The 14973-nt window shown below is 38.5% G+C and overlaps 1 protein-coding gene across 7 annotated transcripts in view; it reads right to left on the reverse strand.

Moving 5' to 3' along the window:
- Window positions 1-14973, reverse strand: part of DISC1 (DISC1 scaffold protein) — a 204739-nt gene that overhangs the window by 105151 nt on the left and 84615 nt on the right. For all 7 annotated transcript variants that reach the window (XR_011140295.1, XR_011140296.1, XM_068939028.1 and 4 more), the window contains 2 exons: window positions 11498-11552; window positions 7101-7203 (listed from right to left, as the gene is read on the reverse strand). Coding sequence is in view for 5 of the 7 variants with exons in the window: in XM_068939028.1 (XP_068795129.1) it covers window positions 7101-7203; window positions 11498-11552 (158 nt within the window). In the remaining 2 variants the exon portion in view is untranslated. The remainder of the gene's footprint in view (window positions 1-7100; window positions 7204-11497; window positions 11553-14973) is intronic.

Raw genomic sequence — 14973 nt, forward strand, 5'->3', positions numbered from 1 at the left:
TTTCTGTAGAGGAGACCAAATACCCTGTCACACAGACTGCCACAGCAACATGCTTCAGACACTGTCATTAGAGGAAAAGAGCTTGAACGTGCAGGCAGTTGAATTCAGCTACTCCTTAAGTCAAATCCTGAAGTGTCAGATTCCAAAAATTCAGCCTTCTACACACCTAAGCTGCAATACCCTGTTCTAACCAAAATTTCACAAACCACCTGAAATCCTTCTACAAGCTTCCCCTGAAGCAAAACATATGTACAATTCTGGGGAAAGTCTGCCAGTTGCAGATACACTCATTGAAGCATTTGACAAAACCACAGCGGAACAGAAGTCAGAGCTAGATTTTATGCAGGCTATCTTGACCAAAAAACAACTTGTCCAGTTTGTCCTAAAAAGAAAACTGCAAATACCATTTGTATACTGCAAATACACCTGTACGGAATGAAACGTTAAAGAAACTAAAATAGCAACACCTAAGGTTTACAGAAAAATGTTAACAGGATACACAAAGATCACCTAGGAATTAAAAAACTAAGAGGTAAGACAGAGATATTTCATTCTGCTTTTCTAAAGTGACATCAGGTAAGCTGCAACGGCTTAAAGCGAATGCCAAAAATACCAGCCAAAACAAGCAAAACAACCTACATGGGGTTGAACACAAAAAAGAATAAGAAAAATTATCCCCAGGCACAGAGTAGCCATTTATTTGTTTTTATACACTGTAAAAATAAATAGTGTCTTCATCCTAAATTATTTTTTTCTCTCCCCAAACTTCATCTAGTAAGGCTGTATACTACAGCTAAATAGTACTCTGCTCATCAAGGGTATGCTCAATATACATATAGTTACATGTTATTTAAACTCATGCCCATTATAACAGCTCATTGTCAGATTTTACTGTATCAGGCAGATTGCTGCCCATTTTGTAGCCTCAGACTAACATGCCACTGTTTTGATACTATTTGCCAACAACAAATTGACTGAAAATACTGTGGAGTCTGTTCCATTTTGTAAACCCCAACAAATGTGCTATTTAAGCTTTGTTAAATAGTCCCCCTTCAAAATATAAGACAAAGTCAAGGGTACACAACTTTTTAATATAAGTTTTTCTCATATTTATGCTACCAATTATGTGCACTCATACCTTGCACTCATACTAGAAGCAGAGAGGCACGTCCCATCCCCGCAGAAGCCATGCCCACTATAGCTCAAGCAAAGGAGCAATTTTTGCACAGCAGTAAAACATACATACTGGGCATTGGCTTAAATACAGAAAAGAACAGAGTGGTCTTTATCTATCTTTTAGCTTTTATAAGCTAATTCTTGAAAGACTAACACTTCCTTTAATAATACATAAAGGTGAAAATCTTAGAGGTGTTTAAGCTTAGGGCATTCACCATCATGGTATCTATCAATGGCACTGAAACTAAATTCTGAATATCTTCCATCCCATGATTAATGAGAATACAAACGGATTCCGATATCAGAAAAGAACTTGAAGAAAATAAATATAATTCATCTTCTCATAAAGAAAAGAGGAAAAAGCTAAAAACATGACAGAAACATGAGATTTTGGAAGCAGTGCCAGTGTGTTTGCATCTCTGAAGAAACAAACACAAGTAAGGCACATATCTACCATCTCCTAAAACATTTCACAGAACTTCAGAACATTTGAATCAGAAATACTGCTTCTAAGCAACAACACTTGCCAGCCCTTTTATGAAGCACAATGCAGCTGAAATGATTGATGTGATCCTGAAAAGGCAAAGTAAGAAGATCCATCTTTAAAAAAGCTGATACCCACAGACACACATTTGGAAGAGGAATTCTCTTGTACCAGGATTGAATCAGCAGGTGCAGAGCAACCCAGCAATCCCCCATTCGAGCAACTCAGAAAACAAAATCAATTAAGACAAAGCAGACAGAAAAGGTTCTTACAGAAGTCTTACAAGAAAACTTCCCACAGAAAAGCCCTCAAAATTCTGTTCCGTGTGTCCACAAAGCAAGCGGCTCGTTCTTCAGAATCACCCTTCCAAGCACAGGGTAAGAGTCATTACCAGAAGTATTAATCTGTATCCAGAAAGGCATCATAGCAAACACAAGGGAAGGTTTTCTTTCCTCTGTGCTATTCTCCAAGTGGTGTCAAACAGGTTGGCAGGATCTTTGATCCGTACCCACAATCTGCTAAACATAGGAGAGCGGATGGAGAGAAAACCAGTTACATCTCCCTGACTTGCGAGATGCTATGTGATGATGTTTGCAAAGGCTTAAGTTGAGGCTGACTTGTGGCTACTGTAATAATGTTAAGTCAAGGATCTGAATTTTGTAAACTGTCAGAGCAGCTCAGAAAGGCCAGACTCTATGTGTAGACTCTCCTTGAACACAAGGTGGTAAAATACCATACACAAATGTAACGTAAAAACCAGTTTTGTGAGGTTCAGCTGTCTGTGGCCCTGGGCCTAGCCTAGTACAGGACAGCTGTGTGACCTTGGTTCAGCTTTACTGAAAAAAATTACTGTTGAGCTGTGATGGACTGCATAAGCTAAAGCCATGCGCCACGCAGCATTAAGAAAGAAAAAAAAAAAAAGCAGAAACAAATGTAAAAGCAGAATTTTTAAATCAGTAATAGCAACCCAAAGACTCTAGTCAAAATTTCCATTGTGAAAAGGCATAAAAAACCCTGAAGAAAAAAAGGCAGAGTTGGAAGATAGCAATTCAGCAAGACTGAGACCCAGCCTGTTCTAAAGAGCAACGGTGACTGACAACAGCCTGGGCACCAGAGACTCCTCAAGTGCCTGCCTGCGCTGGGGGTGACGAGCAGAGTAAAGATTAGCCCAGGAGCACATTAATCCCAGCAATTTACTGCATGCATTAGCCAACGAGTGGTTGTTGCAAGCTGTGTATAAACCTCCTGCCACATCGCTGCACATGGTAAAGGATGCCCAGTTGAAAACGACTCACAGACTCAAGGGTTCCCCAGTCACACAGACACACAGGCTTCCCTGCACAATCATTTCTCCCTCCTTCATACTTTCTGCAGTTACCTCACACCCTTCAGGCTCTTGTTCTCTCACATCTCATCTCTTTCCTTCCTCTGCCTCCACACACTACCACTACCAATGGAGAGAAGAGACACAACGGGGGTAGGGCAGCACAGACCTGTGATCCTGACGGCTGCATGAAGTCATTACCCCCTTTTTACCAACCGAAACAGGAAGGAAAGCCAGAGAGGCAACAGGAAGAGAAACAGTCATGCCGCCTAGGTTTAGGCACCAAAATTGCATACGCTGAAATTCAGAGGTTTGTCACCAAGATTCCTGGAAAGAGAGAGATAGGAGCCAGTGCTCTGAATAGGCCACCGTGATGTCTGCCCCAGTCCACAGACTGCACAGGGGTGCTAGACATTTTCTTACATCTCCTCGAGACATCAGGACAGCCTTCTCATGGAGGGAGAGAGCCTTGGAGTCTTTCACAGCCCTCTCCACCTAACACTTCTCCTCAGAGCACAAATCCCTGGAAAAGGAGCTGCCAAAGAGATTTTTCTACCCTGTTCCCCTCCAGGAATAGCAGGTTAGGTAAGTGGGGAGAAAAAGAGTAAGCTACTACATAACTGACTGACTTACATAGCAGCAGCAATGATTTTCTGCTGTCTAGTCACATATCATGATGGAACTTCAGCTAGAACAAATTACCCTTGAAGCTCACTGAACGCCAGCAACATCCAGTTACTGGCAGTCCCATTTAGAAATGGCATAAAAAGACAAACGGCATAGGGGTTTGAGGTCTGTGCGATTGTTTAGAACTTGGTTTTGGGGGGCTCACAGGCATTAATTATTAAATGACTTTATAGGCTTGCCAAAAAGTACATCACTTGTAACAATGCACAGTGGCAAATTTCACTTCACGGAGCATAAACTGATCATTGCAGGATCGCACTCAGTACACAGCACCCCTTGCTGGAGCAGGAAATTATGATATGGGCATGAAGATGAATTCATCCAATATGCCTCTCAGACATTAGATCCAGACTGCTGCTGGAAGCAAAATCCTGAAGGTGGGGAACCAACTATGTGATATGACAAGCCTTCCTCAGAGGACACAAACACAGAGGCATTGGTATTCTTGCCTCTAAGACTAGCTAAGTTCTCCACCTGTTATGAAATAGCATTCTTAAAAATGGAAAAGTTACAAAACAGGAGCGCCCTGGCCCTCCAATGAAAGATAGATTAAACGAAACAAAATAGCTGAATGTAGCATGTCAGGACGAGATATCATCATCTTGTCAAGAACCTTATGACCATAGCTAATTTGTATAAAATGACAGAACACAGTCACGAAAAACGAGATGCCCACATCAGCAGAGCATGCAGATGCATGGCTGATGCATGACATCAGCTCGTATTAGCATCTTCCAGCCCAACTGCTCTGTCCGCTGCTGAACATACTCATCCCCAATAGGACTACTCAGCACCAAAGCTGGAAAGCTAGGTTTTGTGTTACTGTTGCTGTCTTGAGCCACCTAGAACTTGCCTTAAATAAACATCAGAGACTAGGCAACAGTTCCAACATGAAGTTTTGTGAAAAGATGATGTTTAATACTTATACCATGATGTTTATAAACTACACTTCTACGTGGGTGTAAGGAAAAAAAAAAACAAAATTTTCTGTGGTAGTGCTGGAGATCATCCTTATCAAGATATTCGCAAACAGATCTCATTTGCGTGTGCTATAGATGCATTTCTAGCTAAAGGATGATGACACAAGATCTCTAATTGTTGTAAACAGTTTTAAAATGGGAAAAACATTTTAAACTACTTATGAATCCCCTCATCCTAACTTCTGTATACCTAGTAACTGTGGAATAATCTGTAAAAATGTATTTCCTAGGGTAGTAAATGGAAGCTAGCCAGACTTGGAGACACCAGTAAGTCCTCATATCTGCGTATAAAGTCATAAAGCCTTGCACGGTGCTGAACAGATTCTTACTGATGTTAATAGATATGATTTAAGATAGAGATTATGTGGTACTTTTCCTATAACATCTGTGTCTTTGCAGTTTTATGGTCCCATATGGCTCAGGTAAACTACTCTTTGCATGGGAGACCAGAGAGACACTTTCTTTATTAGCAGGGCCAGGAATGAAAAATGATTTCCAGATGTTCTCAAGAAGCCCTTCACCTGTGACCTCACTTTAAGTAAATCATCCAAAGACAGAAAAAAACTTGGATGCTTCTTTTCCTGAAGAAAGCAGTTACAGAAGTGAGGCATTCTACAAATGTCATCGGTGCTTTCCATCTTCCACTACCATCAAGTTCACAATTAAGCTTAACGCTTCTTTGGATTTACTTTTACTCACACTAAAATCAAGGAAGAATTATACTGTATGAAAGTACACATTAAAGTGACAGTGCTAAGAGCTTTTAACTCACTGCATCATATGCTACTTGAATACATACACAAATAATATGAATTTACATGGTAAGAGACCTGTAAATTTTATGTGGGCATAATTCCTGGAAAAATAATATAGAATTTTGCCTTAGCAACAATATAAGACTGTACCACTCAGTTACTGAAATTCCTGAAGTAAGAGAGTTTTTCAGAGTAAAAACAAAAATAGAAGTACTGCTTCTCATCAACCCTAAGGAATGGCACTGTTACTTCTTAAAAGGCATGGAGAGGCAATCATCCTCATAGTACTGTGAAAATAGTTTCTATAAACATTGGCATTAAATTGTCTCTTGAATCCACTCCTGAAAAATAAGCAACCTCTTCTAAGAGCTAACAACTATAGAATATTGCTATGAATGTTTTTGAGATGGTCCTCATAGTTCTTATTTGCTCTCCCAAAGTGTCAGAATGAAGTACAACATTTCTGGCCAACTGTCTCTTGCTGGCAGCATGAAGCAGTTGCACATCCGGTTTGTGGACTATTTCATTCTCCAGAAAGTCATAAAACGGCTGAAGAAAACTTTGACTTCGGTTTTTAAAAGCCAGAAAATTACCTATATTCAAACAGCCCAAGGGCACAGGAGGCTGATTACTCAACCTACCTTGCCCCTGGACACAGAAAAATAAGACCTTCAATAAAAGGTCTGGTGTGGTCAAATCCTTTAGGATTCTGTCCAAGTTTGATATTATGCACTTCTGGCAAACAAGCTATATGACATTGTGCAAGGTTTCATTTTAAAATAATTCTTTGTGTACAGCTACCAGATTCTTATACCTAATTGAGAGAGTAAATCGCCAAAAAACAGCTAGATCACATCCCTTTGGTACATATTAAAAAACCTCTGGACTTTCTTCTTTAAATTGGTGTAACGCTGGAAAATTCCTTGTACCCGAATCTACATTCCATGCTACTCAGCTTCCTCTCTGAGGCAGGTGTCTAGCAGAGAGATGTCTAGTTACACATCTGCAAATAATTTGCTGAATTAGAAGAACTACCTCTTCAAACTTAGCGACAAAACTGTGCTTTGCCTTTTTTCCTTAGTAAACAGTGCAGTAATCCCAAATAAGTGGCATGTAAAGCTGTTATGAATCAGACTCTGTAATCACATTTCAATGTTTTACTGGTTGTAAATAACATGCACGAGTGCTCCAAGGACCAAATTGCTCTTCTGCTGCCAATGTTAGTTGTTTAACAATCTGAATAGCAGAAGCTGCCAATTATTGTATTCCATTTTAAAGTGTCATTTAAAACCCATACATGTAATTATTATACCTTTGTTGTTAATTTATTATGGCTTTTCTTAGCTGGAGAGCTCTAGGCATTTAACTTGTAAAGGCTAGGAAAGCTATTGACAGTTATTTATCCTTTTCACCTATGAAAAAATATCATGTTCTTTGTATATGACAACTGCCTATCATCTGGCACTCTCTTGGACAGTAGTTCCCAGTCACAGAGAAGGGCCTGAAGTACATTACACTGGGCATGACACAGCCCAGGCTAACCAATTCTGCTGGACTCACAATGGCTTCAAAGGACTCAGGCACGTGCCGAGCCATGACCATTTTCCCAAGAAGGCTCAGCTAGAAAAAGGTCAATAAACTGCCCTAAAACACCACTCATGAATTGTTAGTCTGTCCCATCATTTACAACTTACCTGATACAGCCAGCATTTTGGCTTCAAGTAGAGCTGGTAGTTGAGTCTCAATATCGCTCACTTTCCTCCTCAAAGTACTGCAGAGCTTCTGGCTTGTGCAAACCTAGATTGAGGCAGACAGCCATGATATGTAATTCATTCATGTAAAAATATAAGGCAATCTAAATGGGGTTTCAAATGTTCTTGGTTTACGAACATGATATACCCTACAGCAAGGTAACAAAGCTTAATAAAAAGTGATGTCTTTGCTGAAATAGCCAACATGAATCAGCATTTATGTGGCCTTACCATACATTCCTTTATTAAAAATAGAAAATATTATTAGCATTAGTTACCTATATAAGAGAGGATATGTTTCACTAATAAATACTGAGGCTGAATTTAGAAGAAAGGGCAATTTAAGAACTCTGCACAATTTCAGCATCAACAGTGATGCCTGGAATCAGTGGAATTTAAGGAAATCAAGGTTTGGTGTTTAAGATTGCATAACACAAAATGCACAGTTATTTCCTTTTTTTATTATTTACCGAAGATATCACATCACATGTCTTAACTGGAAAAAGGAAAAGCAACTGTCATTCCTGGGCAGGCAATAAATAAGGCTATACCAATTCAATATTGTACTTTGTTTCACAATCAGGAGATACAGCTGGATCAGGTTCAGGTCTCTGTCTCTCTCTCTTTTTTAATTGGAAGTCTATAAGCAACAAATCAGAACTGGTATTAGGTTGGAGAGAGACAGTAGAAAAGAAATGAGAAGAAAGGAGCTTCACCTGTTTCTATACTTTATATTTAAGCATATGTAACCACCTCAGAAGATCCTTACACACTGTAAACAATTTATACAACTTCCATATATTCAAAAATATCATTCTTCCCCTATATTGCAGCACTTGTGAAGGAAAGCAAAATGAACAAACAGAAAAATCCCTCTTCTAGCTAAAGCCTATACCCAGGTGGTAGTAAATACCCTTTTTCTGAAGGCAGACATCAAGTAATTGCTTAAAATTGTAGCTGACTCTGGAGAAAACCACTGCACTCATTGGAACCAAGGGTAAAGCAACAGTCAAGAGAGGCACAGGCCAGTTGCAAAGAGATGAGATTTGAAATGAAATCCCCAGAGGAAAGTTTCCCTGCCCTCCTCGTATTTTTTCTCAAAAGTAAGTGGTGATTTAATATACTTTATATATATTCAAAAGCACCACTATCACTTTCTTTTTTAAAAACAAAAGCCCTACAGCTCTAACGGATTACCTGTTTGTATAATTAAAGTATAATAATTCAGATATGACACTAATTGTTAGTCTTATTAAATGGTTAATACCCTCTTGCTTTAGCTGAGAGCATCTGTTAATCATAAAAACGTCTCATCACTTCTGCACCCAATACAATTTTGCAGTTCCCAGATATTTCACTTTATTTCAGTTCCTCCTTCTTTCTACCTTACCTAGTAATTTACTTAAAATGGTTTTAAATAAATAAATAAATAAAGCAAACATCTTTCACAGGTGGATAAATGTGCCCAAGGAACCCAAAGGCAAATTCTGTCTCTTATCACCAAAATACATCTAAAAGTTTCTAATGACTTCTTCCCAACCAGTGTTCACTCTTTAGAGGTAACTGAACGGCTCAGTGAATTGCAATTAGATTAGGAATCTTTCATCTCCAGGAAAACTGCATGAATATATCCCACGCTGGTAGTAACTTACAGTCATTACCACCAGATAGCTCTTTGGCAATTATGCAAAATAATCTGGGAGGTTTAATCAGTTTCTAGCAAACACTGTCCACTTTAAGCAGCGCCACAGCAATGAAGCTTGCTGGCTCTGTTTGCTAATGGACCAAGAAGAGGGACCAGAGGCAAGTTCCTCCGACTCACAGAGACGGTTCTTCTGGAACATGAGATAAGTCCGTTACTGAGCCTCTGCTGGTATCTATGTCATATGTATTCTGGGGATAAATGAACACCATTAATTTTCAGAGCTATGATATGGTATAGTTTGACAAAACTAAATGAAAGACTGGAAAAGGCAAAATAATTTAATTTCCCCTAAGCTACTAGCATTGCCTCTAAATTACACCAGTTCTACTCTACAAGCTCCAGTTCGTTTTGTTTTTCTAATTATTTTACCTTCATAACAGCTCCCATTATTCATTACAGTAGCTTATTCAGCCACTGAGAGCTGAATTCTCGGCTGCCAAGATGATGAACAAAGCCCCAGGTAAACACGCTACCTATATCTAACTATCTTGACTGCAAATACTCATGCCCGTGGTCCCAGCAATGTCCTTTCCTTGTTCTCAGCAACCAGCTCAACATAGCTCTGCTGCAGCCCGAGGACCAAGGGGCTCCAATTCTAAAAACAGCTACTTTCCAGTTTCAGGGAAGCCCTTTAGAGCCAAATATTACAGTCTCTATTTTAAAAACCTCTTCAGTGTTTTTCTTGTGCACTTTCAAAAAGAAAAAAAAAAAAAAAAAAAGGTCACCTCTTGTTTAGGAATTAATCCTACAAATCTGTGTTCGGATATGTCATCATTACTCAAGAATGTAGTCCCACTGAAACTGTTACAGTCACATGGAATTAAGCTGAAAATAAGCAAAATATCAAAAGCAAATATTTGCCCACTGTCAACCCTTTCCATCTTTCCAGTGTATGATGTTAATCTGAAGTGGCAGAAACAGGGACAAGGACACAGACTAAAACACTGAAAGTAACTCCTCCTCCAACCATCTCAAAAAAAAAAAAAAAGATTGTGAATAGCCTTCACATTTCTTTATAACGGTACATCAGAAAAGAGATGGAAATTCTCTCAAGTTTGCCTGTGGCAAAGCACAGTCGACCTGGATCTCCCATACAGCGCAGTAATCTTGTCATTAGCGAAAGCATTTATTAATTTCTGAATGAAGGAGGTGGCTTAGGGACATTGGTCCCCTCATTAACATGCTGATCTTAGCTTTTGCTGCCTCAGTTGAAAGCAATACAGGTAAAGCAGAAAAGGCAGAAAAAGCCATACAAATATGGCATGGGAGAGAGGAAAAGGCCTTTGACAATGCAGTGTTTTCCCCATACAATCAAAACATTACAAAGACTAATTCTATTCAGTTTGAGAAGAAAATAGAATGAGATAATTTGAATAAATAAAATAATAAATGATTTTTGTTTTGTTTATGTGCTTCCTGTTTATCTAATAAATAAAAAGCTATCACAAAGGAATGTAATGAAATTAAAATAGTATTTTAGCTATTTAATATTTAAAGAAATGAGTAGGTTGTGGAATTCTACCACAAACACTTCGTAACTGTTACCCAAAGTTTAAGCTCTTATTTAAAAAGTCTCTAGGCCCAATCATTGTAAAATAAGCCTTCAAAATGTAATGCACACATTTTTGGTGGGAAGATGAAATGTGTATCTTACATTTGAGCTTCCATACAGCCTCAAACAATGAATCACCCTAAAGTACCAAACTCTTCATTAACTTTAGTGGATTATCTGTAGGTCAACCACAGTCTTTTATTTGATACTTTGTTCATAATCATTAAAAAACAGGTGGGGGAGCAGAAGTATCAAATTATGATGGACTATACTAACATTCCCAAGACATTTGCAAACATAAGGAGGAACTTCGCAGTATAAAATGATTAATGATCAAAACCAGAAATATTTTCCCTTCCCTGCTCCATATAGAGCTGTAAGAATTAGATACAATTAAATGAATTTTTCTTCTAAAGCACTCTTGGAGCAAAGATGCGCTACCTGTGGCTCACAGACCTATTCTGATATAAAAAGAAAACTTTAGTAGTCTCTTTCTTGGAAGGAGGCCCTGAGAAATAAGAAAATGAAAGAAAAAGTATTTATGTCTATGATTAGAAACCAAGGTATGCCAAATACATCACATCACTCTCCTTCGTGTTTTTAAAGGAGTGTGAGAATTGGATGCTAGCTTATTATTATTTAAAGAGAGGGGAAAAAGTAACCCTTTTAAAGGGGAAAGAGGAACTTTATTTATGTTCTTCCTTCCTTCAAATCAACCAAATCAGACACATAGGAAGGTAAGAGGCTCTTTATACAGAGTAAAAAATATTAAATTGTGACCACAGTTCATTTTCATTTCATGAAGCAAAGATATCTGTTTCTAAATCGAGGCCAGCAACGCTGAACACTGGTAAAAATGAGCCGAGAAGCAGAGCCCTCCACCTGCTTCCTTAAGCATAATCTCAGTGGTTTGTCCAAATTTAAGTTTCTTATTTTAGAGTGTATGGTTAAGTATATTCACACATAAAATCTGTTCAGAAGACACACCATAAAACTAACTTTCCAAAATATGGACAATTTATTGAAGAGGTATTACCTGCTTCTCTAAATGTTCTGAAGAACTGATACCTGACATGTACTTACTTTGGCAGTAGTTTCTTTAATGGACATGCTGAACGATTGTTCTCTTTCCTGAAGGCTAGAAGGGATTAAAATAAAACAAAATAATGTTGACTTTCTCTGCTCATCACCGTCTGCTACACAAAACACATTTTTTTCATATGGAAGCACACAGGCTTTAAGATGACTCACACTAGCACAAAGAGCCAACAACAGGATAAAATCCTTGTATTTGGTTTCAGTGTTTATATTTTGCTTTTGCTAGTGACTAACCAACATTTTCCACCCAATTCTACCCGCTCACTCCTATTTTTTCACAAAATGGATTGCAGACTAATTTTGCACTTTTTAATTAATGAGGTATTAAAAAACCCATTTCATTTACCAGGAAAAACACAGTTGTGATTATTTGCATAACTGTAGTATCTAGAAGTTCAAAATAGGGTTCGGGACTGGTATTTCCTAGGCCATCACCAAGCATTTAACAAAAAGAAAGCTTCTGTCCCAAGATATGCAGTTAACTATCCTCTTATAACCAGGTTTCCAGCTTTGCCAGGAAATATTCAAATGCACTTATTTGTCTTCACAGTAATGAAATATCACTACTCATTTTGTTTAGTTTAATAAAACCATACAAAATATTTGTACCACGCTGATTCAACATGGGCTGAAATTCTGAGGTATAATCCATGTTAGTGGGAGCAAATTCAAGGTTTTCTTCCATATCCAAAAACAAGTAAATTTAGTAACTTGTTATTATTGAACACAACATAATCCTGCGAGATAATTTACAAGCACCAAAGGCAAAAGTTACATTTTAACGTAAAGATCAAGAATTCAAGCCAACTAGTCAAACATTAGGAGTAAGCATGGAGATTATTTTTGCAACGTTCATTTAATATTTACCTCCCTCCTGCTTTGTAGATACACATTTTTACACAGTGTTCAATTACATTATTACAAGCTATTTTCTTTTTCGTAAGACACTTCAGTGTACAGGACAGTCAGCGCTCCCCATCAGCAGCATCTCAATACTTCCTTTTAGCCTCCCTGTAAAGATTGCACTTATTCTACAACCCACCCGTGATGTTCTTCCTGAAAAAAAAGTATTAATTTATTTCTGAGCTTTTCTTTAGTGTTCATTACTGAAGTATCCAACCATTTCAGAAACATCACTGGATGTATTTCAAGGTTATTCTTAAAAGATTGTATTCAGCATTGCATTGTATTCAGTTTATAGGTGAAAGAAACATAAATGCACTGTTATTCAGAATGCAAAGTAACATCGAGTGCCAATTTTGACACGCGTGTATAGTCCTTGCTGCCCACCTTTAAGCATCGCAGTTTTTCTTTTGAGACCTTGCTGCTTTGTGTTTTCCAAGCTTAGCACTTAACTGAATTCCATCTCAAGACTCGGCATTTCTGCAGGTCTGAATCCCACAGTACCTGAAGTTGGACTCTCAGAAAATGAGGAATATGCAGTCACTGAGCACCTCTAGAAAGGCTGGCTCGCACATTTTGTCCAGCTTCAGGCAGGAAGCAAGACAGACTCGGAAACAGAATTCAGCTGTCCAGTGTATCACCTAATTGCGTTAATGAGGAAGCTATTTGTATTTCTCTCCCTAACGCCTTGCTTTCTGGAGCACACACCTTTTCAGCCTGCAGAACAACAAGGCCAACCAGCTCATTCACCCTTCAGCACGCGGCCCTCCCTCCAGCTCCGGATGAGGCAGCCCCCTCAGAAGAAAGAGCATTTGACTGTGTAAGTTAACATGGGTGTAAAACAACAAACAGAAAAACAGCCAGCTAGCCATTACACAAAATTTCTCCCTTACCCACCTTTTCTACAGCAATATATGGACAAAACTCAAAACATCACACACAAAACTATGCCTGTCTAACTCTGGGCGTGCCAGAGGGAACGAACTATACGTAGTCATTTCTTTTCTCAGACTCTGCAGAGCTCCCAAATACTTTGAGCATCTACCACAGTCATCGTTTGAGCTGGTTACGGAAAAAAGCACTGTGCTTTGTGTGCGGATGTCAACTGGCTGCAGCGTGTAATTGAATGAATAATAGGCGACTGGCCCAATTGTTCTGTAACTGGCTTATACAATCCAACTCTAAGGATCCAAGACATAACATAACGTAAAGTGCAGTTATAGCCAGAAGAATAACACTATAACAACGGCACCTCTTTCTTTAACAAGTCCCTTCTGCGTGCATTTCCTCCTATCTGTTTACTTTACTGACAAAAAGCCCCCACAGATTCATAGTGTGTTTCACTGCTCCGCAGAGCTCACCCAGCTAAAGGGAAGTGAGGTCAATTTTTAATATTTTTTTAAACCATACATCCAAAAAAAGGGCAAGAACAAATTATGACCCAACTGCAGAATCTTTATTGCTAACAATGATGCACAAACCCATGTGAACTTCCAGGTCCAGTGTTGAATGGGGAGAGAGAGAGTGGAGGGGGGGAAAAAGCAAGCCTCTTTTGATTCAGTTTTCTTGTTATAAATATCTATCAAGTCACTGAAAAAAAAACAGGTATGGAATCACACTCTGCCGTTATATTAAGAGGAGAACTGTAATTTTAAGAGACAATCTTACATTAATCTGGAGAATATCAATAAAGACTTAGAATCAGTCAATCACAGTATTGATCTGTGCTACTGATAGCCACATTAACCACACAGACTTGAATCTAAAGAACCCTTTTATTACAGTTACTACTTTCGTGCATACTCTTAAAACTGTATTTGTACCATGTCTGCTATGAATTTCACAGCACCAGTTGCACCTTGGTTTACATTTATTTAACTTTTAGAGTGATACTGTAGGAATTCCATATCCCTTTTAGAGATTAGCCCACATGCTTCACATGCAATAGTCAAAACTGTATGAACCAGCCAGTGTTACCAACTATAAATAGTCATTTAACTCAGTTCATTCCCACATTTTCTTCTATCACAAAACACCAGCCTGGAGAAGCCCCCCACAAGCCTTCCAATTATCTGACAAGCCAAAGCTCCAGCTTTAGCAGCAGCAACTGAGTCAGTCAATACAGATTCATTCGATTGACAAAGGGTTTTAATAACCATGATCTGTTACAAGTGACTTGAAGCAGAAATAGTATTTTCTTTTACCAGCACCCTAGAGCATCATACTTCATTTTAAGAGGGACGTTCGGTCTGCTTAGAAGTTGCTTTACTTATGACTACCAGGGAAAATTGCTTTAAAAAGAGCTCCTTGGAATAACACTGATTTTTTGCCTAGGAAGACAGCCACAGTTTTGACTCATTGCTATTCTTCTCTGGCAGAAGAGCTAATCAGGGATTTGACTGCTTGTCCTCACTGTCTCTGCAATCTATTACAAGGACCATTTAGAAGTTACTTCTCAAATTCAATATAAGCTAACTCCATCACAGAGAATGCTAAGTTCTTGACCTGGTTGATGGAAGGACTAGAATAAGACAGGAATTCAATTAACACAAATTTAA

Source organism: Struthio camelus, chromosome 3 (assembly GCF_040807025.1).
Source record: "Struthio camelus isolate bStrCam1 chromosome 3, bStrCam1.hap1, whole genome shotgun sequence".
NCBI classification, from domain to species: Eukaryota; Metazoa; Chordata; class Aves; order Struthioniformes; family Struthionidae; genus Struthio; species Struthio camelus.